This window comes from Oryza sativa, chromosome 1, assembly GCF_034140825.1.
Source record: "Oryza sativa Japonica Group chromosome 1, ASM3414082v1".
In the NCBI taxonomy this organism is placed as follows: domain Eukaryota; kingdom Viridiplantae; phylum Streptophyta; class Magnoliopsida; order Poales; family Poaceae; genus Oryza; species Oryza sativa.
In genome coordinates, this window is record NC_089035.1 from 7,297,385 (window position 1) to 7,312,415 (window position 15,031).

The following is a 15,031-nucleotide window of genomic DNA, read 5'->3' on the forward strand; positions in this document are numbered from 1 at the left end:
TTTGGCACCAGGAATTATCTTTTTTTTTCCTGCATCAAAGCAGATGTCAACAGTGCAAAAACATACTATCACTTAGCACAAGAGTGGCCAGAGTATGTGATGAGAGAATCATGTATATAAGAAAAAAGTTGGCAATGTTGAACTTATTAGAATGGCCAATCAACAATAGCACCGGTTCAAGTTGGATCGGAGTAAATTAGCGCGCACTATACAATTACAAAAAGGTCGGTAGCTAAGCTGATGACAAGGAAGAATTTCAAAAAGGAAAATATTAGATTGTAGAATAATTAGTATGAGATGATCACGGCAAGAACAATTTTTCGTAGCTGATAGAAAGAATGAGCTGATAGAAAGAATGAGAGAACCTAAGGCTATAGGCTAACAATTACATAGATTTACTCTACAAAGCACAAAGGTCTATAAAGGTATACGGTCACTAGTTTTTCTTGTCTACAGTTTGCCATCAGTAACAGATATCGGTACCTGAGAGAACCTAAGGCATTCTAATTTGAAGTCAAAATGCACCCTGCAAAATCATTGGTAATGTTAGGTTTAGTCCTACATCGATAATTGATGATGAGGGAGCACGACTTAAAATGTGAGTGTAGTCCTCACCTATCAAACTAGTCTTTTGGGTGTGTAGGCCCAGGATCTAAAGTTGTGGCTCCAGTTGGGCCTGTGGTAGAGCAGGCCCAATGTGACCTGGGTGGCCCACGGTTAGTGGACCAGGCTGCGGACTCTAATAGATAAAATAGCACTCTCATGTTCTAAAATATAAGATTTTTTTTATTGGATAAGACACATACATCTCTTATATTTTAGGATGGCAGGGGTAATAATTAGTTTCATATCAAAATTCATCGATAATGCACAAGTGATTAAAAAATTGAAACTATAAAAGTTTGCGTAGGTTTTTTGGCACTCCTAAAACTACTTAAACCTGCTATTATAAAATTTGTCATTGATGATAAGCACAAGGTCAATTTTACTATTCTTGAAAAAATACCGAGATGTGCACAATTTGGCCTGTTCGTTTCTTATGAAAGTGGGAGATAAACTTTTGGATTAAAATGGCACGCTTTTCAAACGGCTAAACGGCGTGTTTCGTGTGAAAATTTTCTATATGAAAGTTGTTCTAAAATATCAGATTAATCCATTTTTCAAGTTTGTAATAATTAAAACTCAATTAATCACACGTTATTAACACCCTTTTTACGTGGAATACTTAATCTTCATCCTCATCTTTATCTTCAGACATTCAAACACCACCTTTCTAGTGTAAATTTTGATATATCCAGATACTAAATATCGTTCCATATAAAAAAAATAGTGTAAAATTTAAGATACCGTGAGGTACTCTTTCAAGGACCATAAAATTTATCAAAGCACAAACCAAAATAACCCCAAAGCAGTGGGACATTTAATTATTTGCCACATATAGATCTTTATGTGTCTATGATACGTGGACGCAGTGGTAAATCCTTTAGAACCGCCCGTAAGAGTAGCAAATACTTCAGTTAATTATGGCGCCGTGGAGTCGCTGTCGCTCACCTCACCACTAGCGGGCACGGGCAGTCGGGCAGCCGAGCAGGCAGGCTAAACCGGAAGCCGCCGCCGCCGCCGCCGCCGCCGTCTCTGAGCCGCGCGGCCTCCACACCACCCATGTTGGCTTGCGCTTCCCTCGCAAGGTTCGTTATCCCTCTCCCCGCAACAACCTCGATCGAAGGAAGCCAGTAGAAATTCCAATCTTTTCCTCGATCGAAGCGCCCGGATCGTCGGGGGGGTTGCAGCTCCTCTGTCTCTCTCTCTTACCAATGGAGTAATTTATTTCTCCTGTCGTCTTTGCTAGGTTTAGTCGGCTCGCTCGCCCTCTATGCGCCGCGGGTTCCGCGCCGCGCTTCCTCCAGGTCCGATTCCTCTGCCTCCCCACGGTGTTCTCCCCCACAAGAAGCTTCCGGTTGTTTTATTTTTGTTTTGTTTTGTTTCGTACATACATTATTGATACGGATGGATAAATATCTGAGCTAGGGTTTTAGGAACCGATAGAATTTGTTTAGTCTAATTGAACCGCAGTGTGTCAATTGGGAGCTAGTAATGGGGATCTTTTTTTGGGGGATTTTGTTGAGAAAAGTTTATGCCTTGAGGGGCTTATGCTATCAATTGATTGAATCAAGTATGGTTTTGAACAGCTATGCAATTGCCATGTCTCTCTTGAGAAATTCCGTAGCTAATACTTTGTGTTCTACCCTCTGTATCGTGTTCATCTGCTGCGGTATGCTGTGGCGGTCCATGTTTAACTTAATGAGTTGTGTGTAGCACTTGGCCTGGCCTTGAGATCGAATGCCAACCTTGCAGGCCTGAAAATTGTCTAACTCTGCACGGTACCAAAATTTTCAGCACCTTGTTATCTGCTTCTACTAGTTCTTTTAATGCGTTTGCCTTCATCAGAGCTTCTGTGATACATCACCTCAATAGTCAATATGGTGTTTTACATGATAGTACTTTGACCGTGACAGGGATCTGTTAATCAAAATAGTATTCACTCACTTGTAATGAAAGGTGCACAAGGAGCCTCAAATAATTCGGCAAAACACAAGAAAAGAAAGTCTGCTGTGCAGAGATGGAGGCCAATCTCCACAGAAGCCGCTGCTCCAAAAGGTAAGCCCCATTTGCTACTTGCTACTGCTAATACCTTGACTCAAGATCATAGTGCATTCAAACCTGGATATGCCCTAGTCATGATTGGACGCTGCTAATCTATGATGCTGTAAAGATAATATCCATCTATCTCTAAATTTCCTTTCCTTAACTTGTTTGTGTATAGCATTGGGTGGCACTTCTGAATCATCCTATATTCCACATGATGCAGCTGACCTTAATGAGATGTCAGGTCCTGTAAGCAAACAAGTGGAAGAGAATTCAGCCTCAGATGGAACAACTAATGTTGTTATTGAAGTTTCCACCTACAACGCATCCTTGCCAGAAAATAAATTAGCCACAGAAGATACTATGGAGGATGCTAGCTTCAATAAGGACATAGATAGGTCCAATCTATCTGAAAAGTGTTCCTCTTCTGTTCAGGTATGCTCGGTGGATATGTATGACAATTAATGTATCTTTTCCCTGTAAAAAGCTCAATGTATGAGTGATATTTACTTGTATTCTTTTCAAATATTCATGAATTCTGTTCTTTTCTAGGTAGATGCTCCTCTGATGCGCTTTGTGAAAGGAAAAGGGTATTGGTCTCTTGAACCTGTTTCAGATATGCATTATCCTCAACTATCCTCAGTTGAGGATAATGCTGGCCTGTCTCTCTCTGTGACTGAGAATCAATCGTATTCTTTGGCATGCAGTGGAACCATGCAGAAGCAGATTGAAGATGAAACTGGGGTCAAAATTATATTTCCATCTTCTAAGGAGGAAACATGTGTTGGTAAAGATATACTGTTTATTTTTCAAATATGCTTGATGAAATAAGCTGTTGGTAACTTTGGAAGCTAATGTTTGTGCTATATTGATTATTTTCAGTTCTTGAAGCTAAAACTACTGAAGATATTAGAAAGGCTTCAGAGAAAATTGCAAAGGTTCTTGAAGAGGTACACGTGATGCACTTTTTTTAAGATAAAGGAAGCTTTATTGATCTTAAACAATTACATCAAGACAATACAATTACTCTAAGACCAGTCCCAGCCTCTGCATGATTAAGATGCACACGACTTACGATTATTACAAAAGAAAAGCGGCACAACAACAAATATCATGCCGCAGCGAACTACAAACACAAGCGATCTTCATACTTGCACGCATGTGGTGCACTGCTGCAATGGCTTATTATTTCCTGATACTCTGTGCATGTATCTATATTAGGCGTGGGCAGTAAAATCCCGAAGACTGAAAGCCGAACCGACCCGAGCCGAACCGAACCGAAGTGTCGGGTTTTTCAGGCTTCGGTTTATCCTTCGGTTTTTATTCTGCATTTGTTCGGTGTATGGTTTTTTCTGCGGTTTCCAATCCTCACGAACCAAACAACCCGAGAAAACCGAAACCACACGTTCACATCATATCCCAGCAACCCAGCCTGGTAACATGAAAGGCCCAACATCTCCTAAACAAGGCACAGAGCCCATTAGTTTAACACTACTCGTATCTTCTCAAGCGGTCAAGCCTATTCATCGACATCTCGACATCGATCTTTGCACGCGCATGGCTGGATTGGATGGCTACCTTAACGATGCTGCCGCTGCCACTGCATGCGTGGACGATTGCCTCGGGCAGCTGCATAGCTGCCACATGCACACATCACTCATAGCTGGCAGTTTGCTCAGATTGCAAGTTTTATGACTCCTACCATGTGCGAGGGCAGAAAGCAACTTCTCCCCTCTCGATTTTTATGAACCATCTAGCGATTCATTTGATTATCGTGTGCTTCGGAATTCATGGAAGATGTTCTCCCGGTTTGTTCGGTGAAACCGAACAACCAAACCAAACAAACTCGGTTTGTTCGGCTCGGTTTTTTACCTTTTCAATAGATACTTCGGTTAGCATATCTGCAAAACCGAACTTCTAACAAACCGAATAAACCGAGGAAACCAAACGCCCACCCCTAATCTATATTACTATAGCATAATAGTTTGTGGTGCTTATTACACTAACATTCTTATTCATTTCCTCCTGATCATTTAATGAAATATACAAGCTATGATAGTTATGAGTGTCAAAGTTTAAAGGCCTTACTATGTTAACAATAATATATCAAAGCACAAAAATTGATGCAGGATACCTCTTATATTTCTTGCAGTAGCACTAGACTAGTCCAAGTTAAAGTTGTCAAAAGGTGTAAAGTTGTGTCTCCCATCACCAGTGAGCTACTCACAAATATAATCTACTGCCACCTGATTTGATAAAGTCATGTTTGAAATCCTATTTATGTCAGCTAATCATGGTTATCACCCTGGACGGCTGAGCTCCTCCTTTTTATTTCAGGCCGTGAAAAGTCCAATACTAGATTACTCTCACTTCATTTCGCTTCCATTGGCTATCCACCCAAGCCTTGTTGAGAAGCTGAACCACTTCCAGTGCTCAATCCTTGGGACTTCTTCTAATGTAGATAGTGATAAGGGTGAGGACCTAAGTGAAGGTTCTATGGATGAAATTGACCATGAACAGAAGCAAGAAAGGAGCCCTAGTGTTTCAATAAAGATGCAAGCCCATGAGGAGTCTGTCAGAGTTAAAATGGATATTAAGGGCTCCCAACCAGGTCTAAAAGCTTTGCTGATTTTCCTGCTATTTCGTTTTATCGGAGTTTTCCTATTGTCAACTCTATAAAGTCCGGTTTTTGGAACTTTCTATAGTACAAGTCAATTACACAACTAAGAGGGCTGGTGTGTTTGTGAAGAGTTAGATGTGCAGCTCTAATTTTTAATCTGTCAAGTTGGGAAGTTTTGTATTTTAAGTTTTATTTCTTATTTTTAACATTCCACACTGTTGATTTTGGTGGTGAGATTCAAACGATTGTGAGTAATATTGCAGATGTAACATTTTCTAGTATCTCTATGTTTAACAATGTAATAAATAATAAGGCAAGCTAATGAATATTTGAAGTTTGGAATTTAAGAAAAAAAAAAGTTCTCTTGTTTGCCAAGCAAATCTCATATCTGTATTTTGTTTTGTAAATTTTGTTTGTACACCTGTGGCATATTGACGGTACTAGATGCATTGCTTGTTATGCAATTTCCAAATTACAAGTTCTATGCTCTTCAGGCATTGAACTAAGCTTTCTTATCATTTGTAGACTTCGGCATTGACAAGTCAATATTTATTAAACCCAAAACCTTTCACCTAACGGTTCTTATGTTGAAGCTATGGAATAAGGATCGCATTGCTAAGGCTTCTGATGTGCTCCAGGTAATTTCCGTTTCCAGATTATTGTGGTTTATTGTCTGAGATGACAGTGAGCAACTTAATGTGTTACCTTGTGGATACAGTCAGTATCGTCCCAAGTAATGGAAGCCTTGGAAAACCGACCAATCTCCATACAACTTAGAGGTCTGGTGAGTTGCCATTCTCGAATAGTTCTGGCTGGAAGCTCATTCATGCATACATCTAGAATAGCAAATGTAGATAATTCGAGCCAGAGAACAAAATATTTGTTCCTAAACACATTGTTGCTGCAAACCACATTTTAATACCTGTTTATAAAAGGTATCTGTACTGTTTCTCCCACCTTTTCCAATAATTCAAAGTTCCAATGAGAATATTTCATTCCAGACATGCATGAAAGGCTCACCAGCTAGGGCCAGGGTAGTATATGCTCCTGTGCTGGAAGTTGGTGAAGAGGGACGCCTACAACGTGCTTGCAGTATCCTTTGAAATTCTGATGATTGATGAGAAATCAGTCTATTTAATATGGATCTTTAGAATTTCCTAAGAAGCAATCTGTGCTTATAGATGTAACTTGTTAGTATCTGTTAATAAACATTCTTGGTGACATACCAAGTGAAGACCTGTGTTTGTGTACCTCTTGCAGTCACATGTGCACTGTTTAAGATTCCTTTATTGATGGAGTGTTTTTTTTTTTTTTTTTTGGGGGGTGGGGGGGTGGGGTTTAGGTAGTAGGAAGCCCTCATAAATCATGTATTCAACGTTTGAGGAGGGTACTGTAAAAAATAGTCGTGGTATTACTATATTAGGTTTTCATGACTGTAATGTATCCATCACTTAACATACTGCCCACATGACAAGTTTGCATAATTGCACTTACATTAGATGAGTTCCAATCTTCTTTATGCAAAATGGTTCTCCTTCACTTCCTTTCACTTTATCAGAAGTTATAACTGATGCCTTTGTCAAGTCGGGCCTAGTACTTGAAAGGGATGCGAGGCAAGAATTGAAGGTTAGTAAATATATATCAAAGCACTGTTCTTGTTAGCTTCATTGACATCGGCATGTAGTTCTTTGAAGCTAATTGTTGCTATGAAATCATTGGCAGCAGCGTTGTTCACTAAAAGCATATTGAAATGGCAGTAGCATCTGCTTGTTGATAACTGTAGTCCAGTTTGATTTCAATGATGAGTCTGAAATGCACATTTTATTTCTTATTTCTAGAAAAACTTCATGATTAACTTCAGCACTTCCATTACTATTCTGGACTATTTTTACAATTGTTTGAGGGAAATGTTATGCATTGCTCTGAAACAGCAATATTTGATGCTAAAATTGCTGTTTTCTTTTCAACTTCAGTTGCACGTGACCATAATGAATGTGAGGCACAGGAAGAGGTGATTCTCTCTTCATCTTGATAATTCATGGTCTATGTACTGCCGGCTTAACTTGACTACCTTGTTCTCGCTGCAGCAAGAGATGGAACCAAAGAAACGACTCATTCGATGCTCGGAATATTTTCAGAAAATATGGGGAACATGACTGGGGCGAATACCTCATTCCCGAGATCCATCTTTCGCAGCGATTCAAGTTCGATGAAAGAGGGTACTACTACTGCTGCTCTTCAATCCCCTTGCCTGCGGCGGAGATGCAAACGGAGTGAGTTTCATAATAAACACATTTTCAGTGTTTTCAAATCTTTCACCAGTATCATCATCCCATTAGGACGACTTCGCGGGTTACTGTTGCTGAACCAATAATGTGCCATGTGTTGTGCTTGTTTTGTTCTGGAGTGTGGCATGCTCAGTCTACTCGGTTGATATAGGCCTTTCTTTTGATAGTGGGATAGCCGGATAGGCAATTATGCATCATGCTGTGGACCTATGGTGTTGTCAATGGCAGTGGGCTCCTTGGAGTGGTTGATGTAAGTTTCTGGTCTGGCCCGTGTACAATCACGCCTGCAATTTTCTCTGTCGTTGCCCTGAGTTTCAACTCTACCAATCATCTTATTTAGCCCAGTAGAGTGAGTACGCTGTTGGTCTCCTCTACTGGGCTAAATTTTGTACAAGTGCTTTTGCGCTATTTGTATTTTGTCGTTCTAATCCTCTTGACTCGGATTGAAAATGGTCACAGAAATTCCTGATTGATCCAGCGCCGTTTCTAAATAAATGGTAGCGTTTCCTATTCTAGCCATATATATATATATTTTTTATTTTTTAAAAATTTCTTTCAGCGTATTGTTGTTGACATTGAATAGTTAAATTGATAAATGTGGTCAATTCCTGACCTTCCGAGAACGTTTCCAAAGAGATGTTACCATCTTGTGTGTCTCACTGGTATGTGGCCTTGCTCCCGCGTGTTGGTGAGAGGGCATGCATATGGTAGCAGCAAATGAAGAAGCAAAATGTGATGTCATCGTTGATTCTCTTGACAAGAGATAGAGATCCAACCCATCCTACACTATGTGCTGCTGTCTGTTGGTATGCGACTGTGTGACAGAGATGGAACATCACCGGCCTAGTTGCCCGTAGAGCTCCCTTTCCATTTTGTCTTAGATCCAGGCTTTATTTATGTTGTGTCAAATGTGTGACCCAGGCGACAAAAGTGTGCACGAAAAGCAGCTTTGTTTCCATCCAAAATTTCCTGTCCAAAACGTAAGGATACTACTAGGAAAACGATTTTCACAGACGAGATTCATTTCACGAATCGTAGACGAGAACTATTTCACTAAGAGCATACTTAATGAATATAGACTACCTTAGTATTATGGTGGGATCCACTAAAACATGTTATCATGTCCACAATGTATATGTCAAGAGTGGATATTAAGGTGGACCCTACAAACCCAAGATTAGCCATTGAGAGAGGGAGAGAAAGTAACACTGCCATGAGAGAGGAAGGAGTAATATAATTTTTTATTCCTTGTGGGTGGTTTTTATACATATGGCTAGCTCAAGCAAATGCCACCTATAAGAACTACTCTCACAATATATAAGGTTCACTTTAGAGGCTTAAGGTCTACTCTTATGTTCACATTGTGGCTGCCCTAAGTAGACGGGGCGAAACGGAGAGTGTGTGCGCCACACAACGGTGAGGATTTGGATGGACGACGCCATCCATCGCAGCTTCACCCTCCTGCGGTGCATGTCCGGTCAATGTCAGCCTCACTGACCATGGCGCAATATAATGGCAGCTTCGTGATAGTTAATTGACAGGTGGTGTTTGGATTCAGGGACTTAACTTTAGTCTATGTATTTAGATACTAATTTAGAGTATTAAATATAGACTACTTACAAAACTAATTACAAAAATGAAAGCTAATTTACGAGACAAATTTTTTAAGCCTAATTAATCTAGGAGTATAATTAGAGAATGTTTACTGTAACATCACATAGGCTAATCATGGATTAATTAGGCTCAATAGATTCGTCTCGTGAATTAGTCCAAGATTATGGATGGGTTTTATTAATAATCTATTTTTAATATTTATAATTAGTATCCAAACATCCGATGTGATAGGGACTTAAAAGTTCTAGTCTCATCTAAACAGGGTCTGATCCATTTGTTGCCAATATGGTCTCTGACTTGAGAGAGACTGCCTAGCCATACGATTATTATGTGTAGTTGTATTGTAGTTTCAGGAAGAGTAGCTTTGACAACTTGGGAGGCTGAGCTATGTACCAAAATATAGCTATTTCTTGAGTTTTTAGTAGCTTTCATAAATATTAAGGAGAGGGGTTAACTAAATATATTGTTCTTTATTAATTGTTCCGGTCGATAGGAAGCATGCCAGGTGAAGGGTTGTGGAGATGAGAGGCATTTTAAACATTTAATCACACAAACACCTCTTGCACTTTTAGAAGTATAGTTACTCCAATATAAGTGGCGTGGTAGCATGCTGACGTGGCTACATGTCTTCTGTAACGCCGGTGCATGTTGTTGTTGTATAACATGGTTAATTGGCCACGCCAACAAAAAGATTCAGATTTTAAAATAAAGTTTGAGGGGGACCTTTTTTTTAAAAAAAATATTAAAACAAAAGGGTTTAAATAATAAAAATATCACATACCACCTACTTACTCCTGATCCATTGAAAACTTATCTCCTCACGCAGAGCTGCTAGTGCGCGCACGTACACAGCAAATGCCTTCTCCGTCTTTGTATGCCACCACAAATCCACAATATATATGCATGCTGCTGTCAGTGTGGTCTCTCGTTTTCTGCCTCGAAAATGACCGGAGACATTGGTGTTTTCTCCGGTGTTCTTTCGATCTCACCACACAATATATCGAGCAATCCGTTCGTGAACGATGAAACCCAATCGGATAATACATGGTTCGCACGAACTGCGGGTAGAGATCGCCGAGATTGAGCGGAGTGACGCATGGTTCTTGGACGACGTCGATCTGCTAGTGCTAGCCCGATCGGTCCTGTAAATTAATTGCCCGTTCGCACTATAAAAAAGCATTTTTACGTACGGTAAAAACTATTTTTTTTCATGCAACTGTCTGCATGGAAAATAACGATTTTTTCATGCGGGTGACACATCCGCATACGAAAATTCGTTTTTTTTCTTTTTTACATGTGAACACAGTGCGCATGTTGTTCTGTTTGATGTTGCCCACTACGGTCTTTAGTTTGCAAGCACGCCTGTGTCGGCAATTGGACATGCTGCATGATTATTGTATTACATATTATTTCTTATTGCAATAATTCCAGTTTCTCTTGGCATTTGGCTGGACAACTCGAGGATGCTATAAAATATGTTCGTTGTAACCTGGACACAAATCTGTATGTAAGCTGTAGGTTGATAAATATTAGCTAGGCTTACTGAATATAATAATTTTATGTATCAATTTATTCCATCACCTCATTCTATGCTCGCTAAAACATATACCATTGCTTGTTTGAGTTGTATTATCAAATGTTACCGTAGTGTTAGCACAGATAAACTACTTGTGTGTTTCAATTTAAGGGCTTCTTTAATTTGTAGGAATAACATTATGGAGGACTTTAATCCTATGAAAAAATTTTCTATGAACGTCTTTGATACAGAGGATTGAATCGTGCCTTATCCTTTAAAATTAATATGGAATAGATAATTCTGTAGAGATTTTAGAGAAAACTTATTAAGAGCGTCAATCTCGAAAAATTTTCATTGAGCGTCAATCTTTTCATACAGTCTAATCAAACGAACATTCATATGTATTTCATGCGTTTTGCAATCCTCTGTTTAACATTTGTATTTCTATCAGAATTCTTTATTCCTTCGTTTTTTTTCATTCGTGGGATTAAAACGTCCCTAAGATAATATGTTTTGAATCTAACGTTTGGCTACCGATCGACGAAAAGCACGTTCTATTTTTCTCATCGCCTCACCATGTTTAGTTTCTCTAGTCACCAACCTTGCTAGCACTATATATCTAGGCGTCAATTGATACACTCCAGCATCCAACTCACCATCTCCTCCTGTCCTCCCTCGCGGGAATCACCTCACCTAGCTAGCTTGCGAGTGACACGTCACCCACACGCACGCACGCACGTACGGCGCGGACATGGCGAAGCTCGCGCTCGGCCACCACCGCGAGGCCACCGACCCCGGCTGCCTCCGCGCCGTCGTCGCCGAGCTCCTCCTCACCTTCCTCTTCGTCTTCTCCGGCGTCGGCTCCGCCATGGCCGCCGGTAACCTGCCTACTTCATTTCTTCTCCTAGTTTTTCTTCTCATCTCAATCAAGATCGACATTGTCGTCCTTGCGTCGGTGCAGCCAAGCTGGGCGGCGGCGGCGACACGATAATGGGGCTGACGGCGGTGGCGGCGGCGCACGCGCTGGTGGTCGCCGTCATGGTCTCCGCGGGGCTGCACGTCTCCGGCGGCCACATCAACCCGGCCGTCACGCTCGGCCTCGCCGCCGGCGGCCACATCACCCTCTTCCGCTCCGCGCTCTACGCCGCCGCCCAGCTGCTCGGCTCCTCCCTCGCCTGCCTCCTCCTCGCCGCCCTCACCGGCGGCGAGGAGGCCGTCCCGGTGCACGCGCCGGCGCCCGGCGTCGGCGCGGCGCGCGCCGTGGCCATGGAGGCCGTGCTCACCTTCTCCCTCCTCTTCGCCGTCTACGCCACCGTCGTCGACCGGCGCCGCGCCGTCGGCGCGCTCGGCCCGCTCCTCGTCGGCCTCGTCGTCGGCGCCAACATCCTCGCCGGCGGGCCCTACTCCGGCGCCTCCATGAACCCGGCCCGCTCCTTCGGCCCGGCCCTCGCCGCCGGCGAATGGGCCGACCACTGGATCTATTGGGTTGGGCCTCTTATAGGTGGGCCTTTGGCTGGGCTGGTTTATGAGGGCCTCTTCATGGGCCCGCCCGGCCATGAGCCGCTTCCTAGGAATGACGGCGACTTCTAAGTTAATTAGGCCTTAATAATAACTTTGATCTCGAGCTAGTAAAAATAATGAATGTATGAGAAGTGATTGGTTTTTAGGTGCATGTAATTTCTACTCGTTTGGATTATTGAATAAGAATTTTAGGTTAAATAATTAGCATTTGGGCTAGATTTGGTTCTGGGTCAAGCCTTCCATTGGTTGGGCTAAGAATGCTTAAAAGGGCAGGTCCGGCTTGGACTGTGAAATTGGGCCGTCTTTATCACTCTCTATTTGAGTTTCCTGTACTACTAGTATGAACCAATGTTGTGCCATTTGATTTTTTTTTTCAAAAAGATGCCATTTTTTAAAAAGAAAGAACTGCAGCTATAAGCCTATATGCTATTTCTTCAATACTATAATTTCATTTCGCGTAAAACGGTGGAAACATTTAATGAAGGCCGTATATATAGTTGAGCAATCGGAATCGGTCTTGATAGTCCCTGAAGAACATTGACGAGCTATAGAGGTGTCACCGTGACACCGTGTCAGTGAAAAAGGAGAATTCCTCATATCGATTTGTCCGCACGCACCGACGCACGGGCTGATCCAACAGCTGAGCTAAACGGAGACGGTCCACCACTCGATTTTCGTAGATAGCATTCGTTTATACTGGAGATAAAGTTAAAACATGGAAAACAAAACGTTAATACATGATTAATTGATTTTTAGTTGTTATATTATTTTTAAAAAGAAATTATATGCTGATTTAAAGCAACTTCTATAAAAAATTTCGAAGAAAATGAATCGTTTAGCGGTTTAAAAAAATTCTAACGGAAACCAAAATATACTACTCCGTCCAAAAAAAACTAATCTTAGCAATCAATCTGAACACGCATGTATCCAGACTCGTTGTTAGGATTAGGTTTTTTTGACAGAGGGGTACATCTTAATTAGATAAGAACGAAACATTGCTACTGCACTTAACCTGGATTTTTCATATTTTGGTCCTTTTAAAAAACTTATTTCGCAAATAGACCCCTGGAAAAAGTTATCCTAGAAATGGTCCTTTTTGGGGCGCCAGAGTGGCTGGCGCCGTCGTCCAACTGGACGGCGTCAGCTTCTCTGGCGCCGTCTCCCTGCCGACGTGGCGGGGCGATGCTGAGGTGGCTAGGGGGAGCGCGCCAGAGTGGCTGGCGCCCCTCCCCCCTCCCCCGATATTTTTTATTTTTCTTTTATTTTTTTTATATTTTTTCACTCTTAGGGACACATAAGAACCAACCATAGAAAAAATGAACTCAAATGGACGCAATATGTGACCTGTAGAATTTTTCCTCTCCTCTCCTCTCTCCGAACTAGTGCAAAGGAGAGAGATGTGCAACTTTTTTATTTTTATTTTATTTTTTTTTTGATATTTTTTTCACACTTACGAACTCACAAGAACCAACCATATAAAAAATAAACTCAAACGGACGAAATATGTGGCCTGTGGAATTTTCCAAAGCTCTACCGAAAAACTTCTCTCCTCGAAAACACAATCTTGCAAGCGGAATTCGGAGGTTTTAATATCGTCGAACCCGGATATGTATGTCAGTGGATATATTATTTTCCTGATTCCGAGTCCGTATGAGAAAGTTACGCATATTTTAATGAATGACATATTTTGTCCATTTCGGTAGAGTTTTGAAAAATTCTACAAGTCACATATTTTGTCCGTTTGAGTTTATTTTTTATATGGTTGGTTTCTATGTTATCCTAAGTGTGAAAAAAATATCAAAAAAATGAAATAAAAATAAAAAAAATTGCATCTCTGTATATTGTTTAACTTATGGCTATCATTTCATGTGGTTATATTTTGAATTAAATTAAGTAATTTCATATAGTGATAGAGTGAATTATGTGTAACATGTTGATCAAAGGGTTTTACTAAAGGAGTTATGGTCTAATTTTAGTGAATGTGCAAAGTAGACTAAGTGGTATGCTAGCTATTTTCAGACTTAGCTAAGTGGTAGTTCGAGTTTAAATTTTTTTTGTGGTTGGTTGTATCGTGATCCTAAGTGTGAGAAAACATCCGAAAAAATAAAACAAAAATGATACTGTTGCAACTCCATACAGAGAAACAGGAATGGAGGCGAGGGGTGGGGGGCGCCAGCCATGCTGGCGCCCTCGTCCTGCCACGTCGGTTCGCGTGTGCCACGGTGGCAGGAGGACGGGCGCCGTCCCGTTGAATGACGGCGCCAGCCACTCTGGCGCCTCAAAAAGGACCACTTCTGGGATAAGTTTTTTCAGGGGTCTATTTGCGAAATAAGTTTTTTAAAAGGACCAAAATGTGAAAAATCCAGGCACTTAACAGCAGAAGGACAGGACATGAAGCACATGCAGCGGCCTCAAAAAGGACCACTTCTAGGATAAGTTTTTTTAAGGGTCCATTTATAAAATAAGTTTTTCAGAAGAACCAAAATGTGAAAAATCCAGGCACTTAACAGCAGAAGGACAAGACATGAAGCCCATGCAGCCAAATTGGCCTATCCGGTTGCTGTCAGCAGTAATCTAGCTCCAGTGGAGAGTGACACGACGATCACCAGTACTCGAAGCATATTCTTTTTTTTTTTTTGAACATTGAAGCTTATTCATTCGTGCAGCTATTACTACTACTCCATCTTGCATCGATTGGTCGATCTCGCCGAGCTCCGAAACAATCAAAGACTGATATCTCAACAAGATACACTGTAGTCTATAGTACTACTATGTTACTGTATATCAGCTTCCGACAAGTTGGAACAGGTTAATTAGTGCCTGACA

At 41.2% G+C, this 15,031-nt stretch overlaps 2 protein-coding genes across 12 annotated transcripts; both read left to right on the top strand.

Annotated features, from left to right (window-relative positions):
* The first annotated feature begins 1,628 nt into the window (after window positions 1-1,628).
* Window positions 1,629-7,865, top strand: LOC4325894 (uncharacterized). Of its 11 annotated transcripts, none has more exons than XM_015765945.3 (15): window positions 1,629-1,688; window positions 1,850-1,907; window positions 2,517-2,658; window positions 2,825-3,081; window positions 3,199-3,236; window positions 3,354-3,433; window positions 3,529-3,596; window positions 4,984-5,257; window positions 5,792-5,904; window positions 5,985-6,050; window positions 6,268-6,358; window positions 6,825-6,892; window positions 7,240-7,277; window positions 7,354-7,539; window positions 7,722-7,865. In XM_015765945.3, the coding sequence occupies exons 1-15, from the start codon at window positions 1,663-1,665 to the stop codon at window positions 7,735-7,737; spliced, it is 1,521 nt and encodes a 506-aa protein (XP_015621431.1). In that variant the 5' UTR covers window positions 1,629-1,662; the 3' UTR covers window positions 7,738-7,865. The 11 variants fall into 11 exon arrangements, with proteins under 11 accessions (XP_015621431.1, XP_015621434.1, XP_066159387.1 ...); XM_015765948.3 differs by having other exon boundaries at window positions 2,870-3,081; XM_066303290.1 differs by having other exon boundaries at window positions 2,870-3,081; window positions 3,203-3,236.
* A 3,370-nt stretch (window positions 7,866-11,235) lies between these two features.
* On the top strand, window positions 11,236-12,409 carry LOC4324276 (probable aquaporin TIP4-3). The gene is made up of 2 exons (XM_015765952.3): window positions 11,236-11,562; window positions 11,646-12,409. Exons 1-2 carry the CDS (start codon window positions 11,436-11,438, stop codon window positions 12,272-12,274), a joined length of 756 nt encoding a protein of 251 aa, XP_015621438.1. The 5' UTR covers window positions 11,236-11,435; the 3' UTR covers window positions 12,275-12,409.
* Window positions 12,410-15,031: the final 2,622 nt, after the last annotated feature.